Source organism: Molothrus aeneus, chromosome 30 (genome assembly GCF_037042795.1).
Source record: "Molothrus aeneus isolate 106 chromosome 30, BPBGC_Maene_1.0, whole genome shotgun sequence".
Classification (NCBI taxonomy): Eukaryota; Metazoa; Chordata; class Aves; order Passeriformes; family Icteridae; genus Molothrus; species Molothrus aeneus.
The window spans coordinates 2,925,932-2,938,820 of NC_089675.1; the positions used below are offsets into that span (position 1 = coordinate 2,925,932).

The 12,889-nt window shown below is 50.8% G+C and overlaps 1 protein-coding gene across 1 annotated transcript in view; it reads left to right on the plus strand.

Moving 5' to 3' along the window:
- SLC4A8 (solute carrier family 4 member 8) overlaps positions 1–12,153 on the plus strand; it is a 28,850-nt gene extending 16,697 nt beyond the window's left edge. The window contains exons 16-25 of the mRNA XM_066567869.1: positions 1,107–1,268; positions 1,879–1,992; positions 2,445–2,606; positions 3,134–3,385; positions 5,489–5,557; positions 7,729–7,902; positions 9,102–9,239; positions 10,256–10,353; positions 10,792–10,895; positions 11,867–12,153. Of these exons, the coding sequence (XP_066423966.1) occupies positions 1,107–1,268; positions 1,879–1,992; positions 2,445–2,606; positions 3,134–3,385; positions 5,489–5,557; positions 7,729–7,902; positions 9,102–9,239; positions 10,256–10,353; positions 10,792–10,879 (1,257 nt within the window). The 3' untranslated portion in view covers positions 10,880–10,895; positions 11,867–12,153. The remainder of the gene's footprint in view (positions 1–1,106; positions 1,269–1,878; positions 1,993–2,444; positions 2,607–3,133; positions 3,386–5,488; positions 5,558–7,728; positions 7,903–9,101; positions 9,240–10,255; positions 10,354–10,791; positions 10,896–11,866) is intronic.
- Positions 12,154–12,889: the final 736 nt, after the last annotated feature.

A 12,889-nucleotide genomic window follows, 5' to 3' on the forward strand; every position in this document is an offset into this window, starting at 1 on the left:
GCCCTGGGCCACCACTTCCTCAGGGAGGCCAGGTGCCAAAGCCACCCTCTTCAGGTGACTTTGGGCTTCAAAGTGCTCTGAGAAGTCCCTGCTTAAATCTCATGAGTACTTTTAGCCTTCTTGGTCCTGGGAAGGAGAGTCCAGGGGTGCCCAGCCCACCTGAACCAGCCTACCTGGTCCAGCCCACCTGGTCCAGCTCACTTTGTCCCCAACCTCAGGGACAAGAACTGTCCCCCTCAGCCGGGCTGTGGGACCTGGATCAAGGTTAAGGGAGTGCTTTGATTCCTGGAGCATTTGAAGGACTGAAGTTCCTGTTTGAAGGCAGTGATTGGCTCCCTTAATTGGTTCCTAATGACTCCAGGCCCTGCTGTCTGTAGGGTCTTGCATAAATTTTCATGTCTGAGCATCCCCACAGGGATTGTCCCTGGAAGCAGAGCCCAGGTGTGGGACGGGAACTCTTTGGGACATCTCCAGCCCCTTTTGGCCTTGTCCTGAGAGCGCCAACTGCAAAGGGACAATTTGTCTCTTTTTCCATCCCATGGTTGTCCCAGCGCTCCTTCCCTGGTCCCTCTTTATCCACAAATTTCCAGCTTTTCCTTCCCCCGCAGTGTTTTCCTCAGCCATGGTGGAGCAGAGGATGTGCCATGGGTCCACAGTGTCCCACCACATCCTGCCTCTGCTCCCCTCTGTGTAATTCCAGCTCTGTGTGTCACTTGTTCAGATGTTGCTGCCCATATTTGCATTATATAAATATCGAAATATTTATATTTATATATAAATTAGCCACATATTCATGTTATTATATTATAATATAATAATATATCTATATATCTCTATTTTTATATATAAATATTTATACTTGTATATAAAATAGTCACATTTATATTATTATATTCTAATATAATAATATTTATATTTATATAAGTATATTTATTTTATATGAATATTTACATATTTATAATATACAGATATATTTATAATATATTGACATATTCATATTAATAACTTCTATGGCAGCTGCAGGGTCACAGATCTTGCACTGAGACCCTCACCCCCCCCCCCGTTATCCCAGTTTTCCTCTGTGTCCTGATGCTCTGTTTCCCCAGGAATGTCGCTCCTTGCATGGGGAGTTCCACGGACCTGCCTGTGGACACAACGGCCCCTACGCGCCCAATGTCCTCTTCTGGTGCTGCATCCTCTTCTTCTCCACCTTTGTCCTGTCGAGTTTGTTGAAGAAGTTTAAAACCAGCCGTTACTTCCCAACCAGAGTAGGTAGAAGGTGGTGGCCCGGGACAGATTCCATGCTCCTTTCCCAAAATGCCATTCCTGGAGCACTGAAGGATTGGCCACTGCTCAGTCACAGGCAGGGAAATGCTGACCTTGGATGTCCCTCCCTCGTTTCCATGAGTGCAGAGAGGTTGTGCCATTCCCCACCTGCCTCTCGACCTGTTCCAGAGTGATGTTTTTTGGCTCAGGCAGTGGGAAATCAGCTCTTCCAAAGTTATTTATTTCTCTTCCCCTTCTGAGCATCATTTTCTGGAGTGGCATTCAAATGAGGAGTTGCCATGGAAAAACAGGAATGAATGATGCCTCAGTGCCTTATTCCCATTTTACCCAGAAGCGTGGCACCTTTCCTCATTTTTGGTATTTTGCTAATGTCTGAATTAAAATTTGAATTTTCCCCCTAATTAAACTCTTTCTACTGTCCCACACCAGATCCCAAGATCTCCAACATGGCAGCAACATCCACCCAAGGGAATTGGCTGCATGTCCTTGGAATGGAGGGATTTTAGGGATTAACCAGTCCCAACTCTGTGGGTGTCCCCAGGTTTCCCACCTCGTGTCCTGGCCCCTCTCAGCCCCGGTTTCTCACCCCAGGTCCGATCCACAGTGAGTGACTTTGCTGTGTTCCTCACCATTGTCATCATGGTGCTCATTGACCTCGGGATCGGGATCCCGTCCCCCAAGCTCCACGTCCCCCACGTGTTCAAGGTAACGGGGTTGGGGATTGGTGGAGAGGGCTTTTGGTACCTCAGGTGCCACCAGGCGATGTCAGGGCAGGGCTGGAGGAGATGCTGGTGGTGGAACCATCTCCTCTGCGACATCCAAGAGCACCGATCCCCCCTGGAAATCAGGGTACAGCCCCAAAACCAGACACTGGACAGGAGAACCATCTCCAGCAGGGCAAGGCTGGGCTGGAGGAGCTGCTGCTGGTGTCAGTGTCTCCTCCTCGACATCCAAGTCATCAATTCCTTCCTGTCTTTTGGGAAGACAGCCCCAAATCCAGGGGAGAGGGGACTCTGGGACAGACGACACTGGCACTCTGAAGCCCCCTGGGAGAGGGTGACACGAAGGGAAATGGGAAATGCTTGGACACAGGCATGGAGGAGAACAGAGGCCAGGGAAGGGTTTGGGCTGGGAGCTGATCCCGCCCTGTGTTGCAGCCCACCAGGGATGACCGTGGGTGGCTCATCAACCCCATTGGGCCCAACCCGTGGTGGACGGTGTTGGCCGCGCTCATCCCGGCCCTGCTCTGCACCATCCTCATCTTCATGGACCAGCAGATCACGGCCGTCATCGTCAACAGGAAGGAGCACAGGCTCAAGGTGAGGGGCTGCAGGGGGTCACCCCCTCCCCACCCCGCTCTGCAGGGCTGGGACAAGCTCCTGTCCCAGAGGCTTTGGGAAGATTTGGGATAACCCCAGGCTGTGGGCAGGAGCTCTCCTGGACACAGGGAGGGGATGGCAACTTTTGGGAGCAGCAAGTGAATGCTGGAGTGTAGAAGGGTGGTGTTTTTTCAAATGTCAGTGGTAGCTGGGAAAGGGATTGCAATGAGCTCCAGGGATCAGAGCCATGTCCTACCTGCAAGTGGTGGGAATTTCTTTATGAATGAAAAAAATAGTACATTTAAAAATTATTTCTGAGAAGCAGAGATGGTACAAACCCTCCAGACCCACTTTGTCTGATTCTTCTGGATTTTCATGCAAGACATCAAATCCATGTTTGGTTCCAGTTCTTATTTCAAACCTTACATAAATTTTCCGGTTGACTTGTGCTTGGGCAGGGTTTGAGCCCCACCTGTGGTGTTGTCCTGGTCCCTGAGGAGTGCTCCTGTTCCACTTTTGCTCCCCAGAAAGGCTGCGGGTACCACCTGGACCTGTTCATGGTGGCCGTGATGCTGGGGGTGTGCTCGGTGATGGGGCTGCCCTGGTTCGTGGCCGCCACCGTCCTGTCCATCACCCACGTCAACAGCCTCAAGGTGGAGTCCGACTGCTCCGCGCCGGGCGAGCAGCCCAAGTTCCTGGGGATCCGGGAGCAGAGGGTCACTGGCCTGATGATCTTCGTGCTCATGGGCTGCTCCGTTTTCTTCACCTCCGTGCTCAAGGTGAGAATGGGATGGAAACCCCCTGGTGACCCACAGGAGTTTGGGAGGGGATGTGAAATTAGGGCCTCTCTCCCAGAGGAGGTGATGCCAAGGGCAGGATGGGAGCCAGCCTTGGTGACTTCCCAGCCCTTCAGACCCAGCTTGGGGTGCTCAAGCCAAGTAAACAGGACAAATCCCTTAATTTGGGGTTGTCCTCCACACCCTCTGTAGTGAGAGGGACCCTGGCTGGATCCCAAAGCTCGACTATCCCTGCCCTTCCCAGCTGGATTGGAGAGAAAATAGACCAAAGGTTCATGGCTTGAGATAAGGACAGTGACAGATCCCTCATCAATCATGATCATGGGAAAACAGGCTGGAATTGGGGATATTCACTGAATTTATTTCTGACAAAATCACAGCATCGTGAGAATTGAAACCAAACCTTAAAAACTCCACTTCCCTTCCCTTCCCTTCCCTTCCCTTCCCTTCCCTTCCCTTCCCTTCCCTTCCCTTCCCTTCCCTTCCCTTCCCTTCCCTTCCCTTCCCTTCCCTTCCCTTCCCTTCCCTTCCCTTCCCTTCCCTTCCCTTCCCTTCCCTTCCCTTCCCTTCCCTTCCAAGTTGAACCCAGCTCTGTCTCTCTGCTCCCAGAGAAAAGAAAACAGGAACACCAAACTTGTCCAAGCACAGGATCCCACTGATCCCAACTTTCCCTTTTCTCCAGAATTTATCTCATTTTTCAGCCTCCTCTCCTTCCTGAGGGCTCAAGGCAGCTTTTCCTGCTCGGCCACTGCCCACCCCAGGCTGGCAGGCAGAAATGGGGGTTTCAGTCAGGCCATCCCATGTTGTGAGGAGCCAAAGCCCTTCCTCACTGGTCCCTCCCAGGGGACACAGTCCTCCAGAAACTTCTCCAGGATCTCCTCCAACCCGAGTCCATTCCCATGGCAGACAGCTCTCCCCAAACTGCTCCATCCTGGAGCCAGCTGGAGCTGGCTCTGCCAGACGTGGAAGAAACTTCCAGCAGCCTCTCACAGAGGCCATTCCTGCTCCCCAGACATGGCCACGCAAACTCAACACATCCGCCCCCGCTTTGGGTTAGAATTTAGCACTTTCAGACAAGCAGGACTTCATTGGCTTCAATTCACTCCCCCAAGAGCCTCAGGAGAGCCACTCCCAGGAGCTGAACCCTCAGAGTTCCCCCCACAGGCTTCCCTGCCTGTTCTCACCAAACAATCCCAGCTCCAGGCTCAAAGGAGACACAACCCAGGCTCAAAGCAGACCCAGTCTCATCTCAAGGCTCAAAGCAGACCCATTCCTACCTCCAGGCTCAGAGGAGACACAATCCCACCTCCAGGTTCAAACCAGACCCATTTCCATCTCCAGGTTCAAAGGAGATGTCACTTCCATGCATTCCCACAAGAGTTTTTCGAGATCATTTTTTACCCCCACAGGAGGTCTCAGATATATGAAATGTGGTCCTGATGTGTCGTGAGCGGCGGAAGAATTGCCTCACACAATATGCATGAACAGCAAATCCCAAAGTTTATTGATAGCTCACACATATTTATATTGGTGTTAATAAAGCTTATACATATTGCAAAAGCTGAGCTCATTATTGGTTAAAGCACACTTAGATCAACCACACCTACTTCTATGCTCTAATGATTATTTTGTTTCTATGTTTACATTCTTATAGCTTCTCTACCTAGGCTATCTTCATTTTCTGGCAAGCGATTTTCTCCCCCATCTTCCTGTTTCAGCGAAGGTCACCATGACCTCTGTCAGTGATTGGACACTGGTTGCATAATCCCCAGCTTGTTTCCCCTATCCTTATCCAACGGTATCACATCGAAGTGGCCTTTCTCAGCTAGCCAATTATCCACAAAGCTCTCCACACTGATGGATGAAATCCCCTCTTTGTCTCCCAGCCTCTCTGGAAAAGAGAATTATTCTGATGGAATGAATCAAAAGATCAGCCTGACACAGAGAACAAAATCTGTGCTGGATAAAATCCAGCAGGGGAAAGTTGGGAATCTTCAGGCAGCACCTGAGAAAGGAGTGGTGGGAGAGAGTGGCAATGCTGCAAATGAAGTAGAAAGCCATTAACTGTTGCAATTTTTTCCCCAGTTTATCCCGATGCCAGTCCTTTATGGAGTCTTTCTGTACATGGGGGTCTCGTCACTCCGAGGAATCCAGGTACAGCTGCTCCAGGGAATTTCCCCTCCTGAAGGCCTTGGGATGGGAAAAATGTCTCTGAGAGCAGGAAATTCAAATGGTTTTTGTCAGGGACTGATGGGTGCGGGCTCAGGAAGTTTTTAGAGCTGGGAGGGCCAGTTCAGCACTGGGAGGGCCAGTTCAGCACTGGGAGAACCCCAGTTCAGTACTGGGAGGGCCAGTTCAGCACTGGGAGGGCCCAGTTCAGCACTGGGAGGGCCCAGTTCAGCACTGGGAGAGCCCAGTTCAGCGCTGGGAGGGCCCAGTTCAGTGCTGAGAGAGTCCCGTTCAGTGCTGGGGGAGGCAGTTCAGCACTGGGAGGATCCAGTTCAGCACTGGGAGAGCCCAGTTCAGTACTGGGAGGATCCAGTTTGGCATTGGGAGGGGCAGTTCAGCACTGGGAAGGGCAGTTCAGCACTGGGAGGATCCAGTTCAGTACTGGGAGGATCCAGTTCAGCGCTGGGAGGGCCCAGTTCAGTGCTGAGAGAGTCCCGTTCAGTGCTGGGGGAGGCAGTTCAGCAGTGGGAGGATCCAGTTCAGCAGTGGGAGAGCCCAGTTCAGTACTGGGAGGATCCAGTTTGGCACTGGGAGGGGCAGTTCAGCACTGGGAGGACCCAGTTCAGCACTGGGAGAGCCCAGTTCAGCACTCTGTTTCAGGCTTTAGGACAGGTTGGTGTTTGGTGATGGGAATTGGCAGAATTCATGTGAAGGGAAGGAAATTCTACTGGTGGGAATCCTCGCTGGGGGATTCCCTGAGCCAAGAGATGCTGACCAGAGAAAACCCTGGAATCATTTGGAATTTGGTGGGCAAAGCCAGGTGGATTTTGGACGGAGTGAAGGGAAAGCAGGTGCTGGTCCCAGGAGGAACAGAAGGGGATCCTGGATCTCTCCTTGCTTCCAAAATCTCCACATCTCACTGCAGGAGCTGTGGCAGTGTGTTAGAATAACTTCTTTGAGCGAGGTCTAATGTGCTCTAGGGGGCTTGTAACACACTTAAGATAGCTTAGCTACTTTTGGAGGCATAAAAATCAGCAGGATGGCTTCTGTTGGAGTGTTGGAAACAAAAAAAGTTTAATAAAAGGCAAAATAACAAACAGAAAAACTGAGCTAAGTGTTAGATGTTCTTGCTCTTGGTAAAAACACTTTACAAAAGCAGTTAGTTTCTTTGTTCACGTCTTTTTCTAGTTAATTGTTTAGGCGAGATTTTTAGATCTTGTCTAATTAGCTATCCTTAATTTTGAAGTGAAATCTCTTAAGTCTTATGAAGTGTCTTTTAACTTAATTAAAGAGAGAAATTTCTAAGCTTCTGTCTTGGTTTGGAAAGACAGGTGCCTGCTAAGGAAGGCAGGAGCCTCTCCTGAAATGGAGAATGTAAACTCTCCCCATCCCTCCGAATTGCTATAAAATTTAAATTAAGGGGCTCTCAGGCAAAAAATATGGGAGCAGGAAACAACAGTTCCTTAACAGAGAAGAAAATAAAAGGATAAAATAAACAATGCAGGAAACCAAAACAACACTGACAGAGTCAGAACCCAACCTGACACCCTGTGGGTCAGGCTGTTGGTATCAGTCCCATTAGAATTGTGGCTCAGCCCTCCTGCAGTGTCAGGGGTGGTTCTGCTGGAGCAGGGATCCTGTAGGAAAGGGTGGAATCTTCCTCTGAAGATCCAGTGGAAGAGGCAGCTGCTCCTCTGGGAATCCAGTGGAGAAGCTGTGCTGGTGCTCCAGAATCTCCAGATCATATCTGGGTAGGAATGTTTGAAATCTCAGATTGTATCCAGGTAGGAATGTTTGAAATCTCAGATTCTATCCAGGTAGGAATGTTTGAAATCTCAGATTGTATCCAGGTAGGAATGCTTGGCTCCTCCCTCTGGGCTCACATCTCCCAATGGGATGCTGTAGCTCTTATCAGCCATGCAGGGACATTCCATAGCTGTTATCAGCAGGTGTCCCCTCCCGAGGGAGGAGTGACTGTGGAAGAGATAAGGAAAACTGCCCACTTGACAAAAGACAACTGCCATAGAAATGGTGACAGAATACATCTTGCCTTGCAATCTGGAACAGCTTCTTTCTTTTTCAAGAGACAAAAGACAGTTTTGTCACTCCCTCAACAAGAAGCACACTCCCACAGCAGTGCTCCCTTTTCCCTGCAGTTCTTTGACCGCCTGAAGCTGTTCTGGATGCCGGCCAAGCACCAGCCCGACTTCATCTACCTGCGCCACGTGCCCCTGCGCAAGGTGCACCTGTTCACCCTCATCCAGCTGCTCTGCCTCGTGCTGCTCTGGGCCATCAAAGCTTCCCGCGCCGCCATCATCTTCCCCATGATGGTGAGGGATGGCGTTCCCAGTGTTCCCAGTATCCTCGGTGTTCCCGGTGTTTCCATTGTCCCCAGCGTTCCCTGGTGTTCCCAGTGTTCCTGGTGTTCTCAGTATCCCCGGTGTTCCCGGTGTTCCCAGTATCCACAGTGTTCCCAGTGTTCCCGGTGTTCCCAGTGTTCCCAGTATCCCAGTGTTCCCAGTGTTCCCAGTATCCTCGGTGTTCCCAGTGTTCCCAGCCTTCCCAGTATCCCAGTGTTCCTGGTGTTCTCAGTATCCCCGGTGTTCCCGGTGTTCCCAGTGTTCCCAGCCTTCCCAGTATTCCCAGTATCCCAGTGTTCCCAGTATTCCCAGTATCCCCGGTGTTCCCAGTGTTCCCAGCCTTCCCAGTATTCCCAGTATCCCAGTGTTCCCAGTATCCCCAGTGTTCCCAGTGTTCCCGGTGTTCCCATTATTCCCAGTGCTCCCAGTGTTCCCAATGTCCCTGATGTTCCTGGTGTTCCCAGTATTCCTGGTGTTCCCAGTATTCCCATTATTCCCAGTGTTCCCAGTGTTCCCGGTGTCCCCGGTGTCCCCGGTGTTCCCAGTATTCCTGGTATTCCCAGCCTTCCCAGTGTTCCTGGTATTCCCAGTATTCCCAGTGCTTCTAGTGTTCCCAATGTCCCAGTGTTCCCAGTATTCCTGGTGTTCCCAGTATTCCCAGTATCCCAGTGTTCCCAGTGTTCCCGGTATTCCCAGTGTTCCTGGTGTTCCTAGTATTCCCATTATTCCCATTATTCCCAGTGTTCCCAGTGTTCCCAATGTTCCCGGTGTCCCTGGTGTTCCCAGTGTTCCCAGTATTCGAGGTACCCCTGGTCTTCCCAGTGTTCCTGGTGTTTCCAGTATTCCCAGTATTCCCAGTGCTCCCAGTATCCCCATTATTCCCAGTGCTTACAGTGTTCCCAATGTTCCCACTGTTCCCAGTATTCTCGGTGTCCCCGATGTTCCCAGTATTCCCAGCATCCCAGTGTTCCTGATGTTCCCAGTATGCCCAGTGTTCCCAGTGTTTCCAGTGTTCCCGGTGCTCCCAGTGTTCCCAATATTCCCGGTGTTCCCAGTTTTCCCAGTATTCCCACTGTTCCCAGTGCTCCTCACTGCCCCAGGTGCTCACTGCTCTGGAGAGATGGAAGCACCATCTCCGGCCTCACCCATCTCCCCTTTCCTTCCTGAAGGTTTTGGCTCTTGTTTTTGTCCGGAAAGTGATGGATTTCTGCTTCTCCAAGCGGGAGCTCAGCTTCCTGGATGACCTCATGCCAGAAAGCAAGAAGAAGAAGTTGGACGATGCCAAAAATGAAGCCAAAGAAGAGGAGGTAATGCCAGGAGCTGGGAATCTCCTTGTGGTATTTTCACGGTCTCCTGTGACTGGGAGGAATGAATGAATCTGACTCCATGTTCTTAGAAAGCTAATTTATTGTTTTATGATCTATATTATATAAAAGAATGCTATACTAAAGCTACACTAAAGAATAGGGAAAGGATACAGACAGAAGGCTAAAAGATAATAACGAAAATCTCATGACTCCTTCCAGAGTCCCGACACAGCTTGGCTGCGATTGGCCAACGAGTAAAAACAATTCACATGAAACCAATGAAATCATCACCTGTTGGTAAACAATGTCCAAACCACATTCCAAAGCAGCAAAACACAGGAGAAGCAAATGAGATAATATTGTTTTCCTTTTTCTCTGAGGCTTCTCAGCTTCCCAGGAGAAGAATCCTGGGCAAGGGGATTTTTCCAGAAAATATGACAGTGGCATTTCCTCTGGGCTGTGAGATTCCCTGTTCCTGCCACAGCTCATCCTAAGATCATGGAATTGTGGGGCCATGGAATGGCTTGGGTGGGAATGGACATTAAAGCCCAGCCAGTGCCACCCCTGCCCTGGGCAGGGACATCTCCCACTTATCCCAGGGTGCTTCAGGCTCATCCAGCCTGGCCTTGGGCCCTGCCAGGCTGGGGAAGGGATGGAGAATCCACAGGTCCTCTGGGCAGCAGCTGTTGGGAACATCAGAACTGAGACAAACGGATCTCATAGCCTGGATCCCACATTCTGAACTTTTTTCCCTAAATTCTGAGAGAATTTCACACTGGAACAGAGGCATGGTTATAATTTTAAAATGAGCCTTAAAATAAAAATAATTACTATATTTCTGTGAGGGTTTGCTCCCAGCAGTGTCACTAACCCCAAACACACCCACAGGGGAAGGTCTTTACCTGCTGCTAAAGGTGCTGTGGGTCAGAGGAGAGGGCAGCCTGCCAGGTTTTTACTGGAATTTCATTTTTCCTCTCTTGGATCAAGGAGAGAGAACTTGACTCGTCTCTTTTCAGGAGTCCCAGAAAATGATGGAAGCAGCTGCTGCGAATTCTGTTCAGCTGAAGCTGGGCAAGACCAGCAGGGTGGACACCCCAAAGCCCAGCAGTGACAGGTAAAGACCCCCCAGGTGAGGATCCCTGGCAGGATCAGTGGGAAGTGTCTGGCTCAGGTTTCTCCACTTGCAGATTTATCCCCAGTCATCTTAGTGGGAAAATCCCTATTAACTGGCAATTTCGGAGGTGATGGCAGAGCTCTGACCCCACACAGTGGCTGCATAATTCCTGTTTTATCCCAAAACTACATCACCAGTGGCTTTCTGGGATCTGGAGACCCTCGTGCTCCCACCTGAGAGGTCACAGGGGAAAACACAAAACACCAGCTGTGGGTCTGCAGCTCCAGGCCTTGATTCCCAAAATTCCTCATCCAGCCAAACCATCCCCACCAGCTGAGCTCCGGTTTTCCAGGCCCTGCTGTTCCTCTGGCTGCTGCCAATGCTCCTGGTGGGATCAGACCCATCCTCACGGAAAACCATCTGGAACATTCCTTTCAGGGCTGATCCTTCCGAGATCAACATTTCGGACGAGATGTCCAAGACCACGGTGTGGAAGGCTCTGACCATGAACACAGAGACGCTCTGAAGCCGGGAGGAAGGAGGTAAAGGCTCAGCTGTGGCGTGGCCCTTTGGGGACAGCATAGGCCCATGGACCCCTGGGCTCTGGCCAGTGCTGCTGGGCAAGGGGCATGCTCCTGGAAGCAGGCAGCACGACCATGGCCACCAGCAGCAGGACCATGGCCACCAGCTCCTCTCTGCTGGGAAGTGAGGGAGCTGCACCTGGAATCCTGGGATCCTCCATCCTGAGAGGCTTTGAGGGGCTGGGAGCATCTCCAGAGCTAGGAGTGGAGCTGGAGGAGGGCTGGAGCAGCAGGAGGAGGGTCTGGAGAGCTCCTGAGGGAGCTGGGAAAGGGCCTTAGCCTGGAGAGAAGGGCTCAGGGAGAACCTTGTGGCTCTGCACAACTCCCTGAGAGGAGGGAACAGCCTGGGGGATTCGGTATCTGCTCGCAGGGAACAGGGACAGGTTGACCAGGGATGGTTCAGGTTGGATTCTGGGGAAAACTCCTTCATGGAAAGGTTGTCCAGGACCTGACACAGCTGCCTGTGGAGGCAGGAGTGGAGTCATCATCTCTGCAAGAGTTCCAAAAACTTGGATGTGGCACCTGGGGACATGGCCAGTGATGAACACGGCTCCCAGGGAACAGGGACAGGAGGAGAGGGAGCAGCCTCAGGTTGACCAGGGAAGGTTCAGGTTGGATACTGGGGAAGATTCCTTTATGGAAAGGCTGACACAGCTGCCCAGGGCAGGGGTGGAGCCATCATCCCTGGAAGAGCTCCATAAACTTGGATGTGGCTGCCCAGGGCAGGGGTGGAGCCATCATCCCTGGAAGAGCTCCATAAACTTGGATGTGGCACCTGGGGTCATGGCTAGTTGTCAACATGTGGGTTGACAGTTGGATTTGTTGATCTCAAACACCTTTTCCAACCTGAACAATTCCACAGATCTCTGATTCTGGTTCTTCCACTGATGACACCCCCCATTTCCCCTTTTTCGCCCCACGCCCACGTTTAGACGCCTCGACGCCGCCGTCGAGGAGCAGGAGTGTGACTCAGGGATGTGCCAAGGCAGACACGGAGGAGCGGCTCGTTTCCCAGCCGAGGGGTCCCACAAAGCCATGCAGAGTTTCCCGTTCCCCGGGCTGCTGCGTCCCGGGGGTCCGTGTTGTCCAGCCTCGTGTGTCCTCGTGTGCGTGTGTTGTGCAGTGGTGGAGGCTCCGCTACCGCTACCGCTTCCCATCAGTTCTATTTTTTTAATCTCGAATTCTTCCTCTCCTTCCTCTTTTTTTTTTTTTCTTTTTTTTTTTTTCCAAATATAAACTCTGAATGTACAAAACCATTCCCTGCTCGATCTGGCGCCTTCTCCTTCCTCACTGCTGGGGTTTCGGGCTGGTTTGGGATCCTCCTTTGGGTAACTTCTGTCTCATACTGGTACAAGAGGGGTGCTCTCCATGGTAGAACAGCCTTGGGAGGATCTCAGAAATTGGGAGGAACCACCCCTGAGCACTCAGGATAACAGAAAGGAAAAGCTCCCTATGCTCCATTTTCCCATCTCTTTTGAGGGTTCTTTTTGGGCTCTGCCACCAGCCTGAGAGCAGTAAAATCCAGAAATGTCCCTTTTTAGTCAGCTCCAAAATGACCATAAGGGAAGCTTAAAAATAAAATCCCTGGTGGTGTTGAGTTTGTGAGGGTCTCCAGGATGAGGTGAGAGATGAGAATCTGACTCCATGTTCTCAGAAGGCTGATGTATTATTTTATGTAATTATATTATATTAAAGAATGCTATACTAGAGCTATACTAAAGAAAGAGAGACGATACAGACAGAAGGCTTAACAAGAATGATGATGAAAGCTCGTGACTGACTCCTCAGAGTCCAACACAGCTGATGGTGATTGGTCATTAAGTAAAAACAATTCACACAGAACCAATCAAACAACGACCAGTTGGTAAACAATGTCCAGACCACATTCCAAAGCAGCCAAACACAGGAGAAGCAATCAGATAATTATTACTTACAATTTTCTCTGAGGCTTCTCA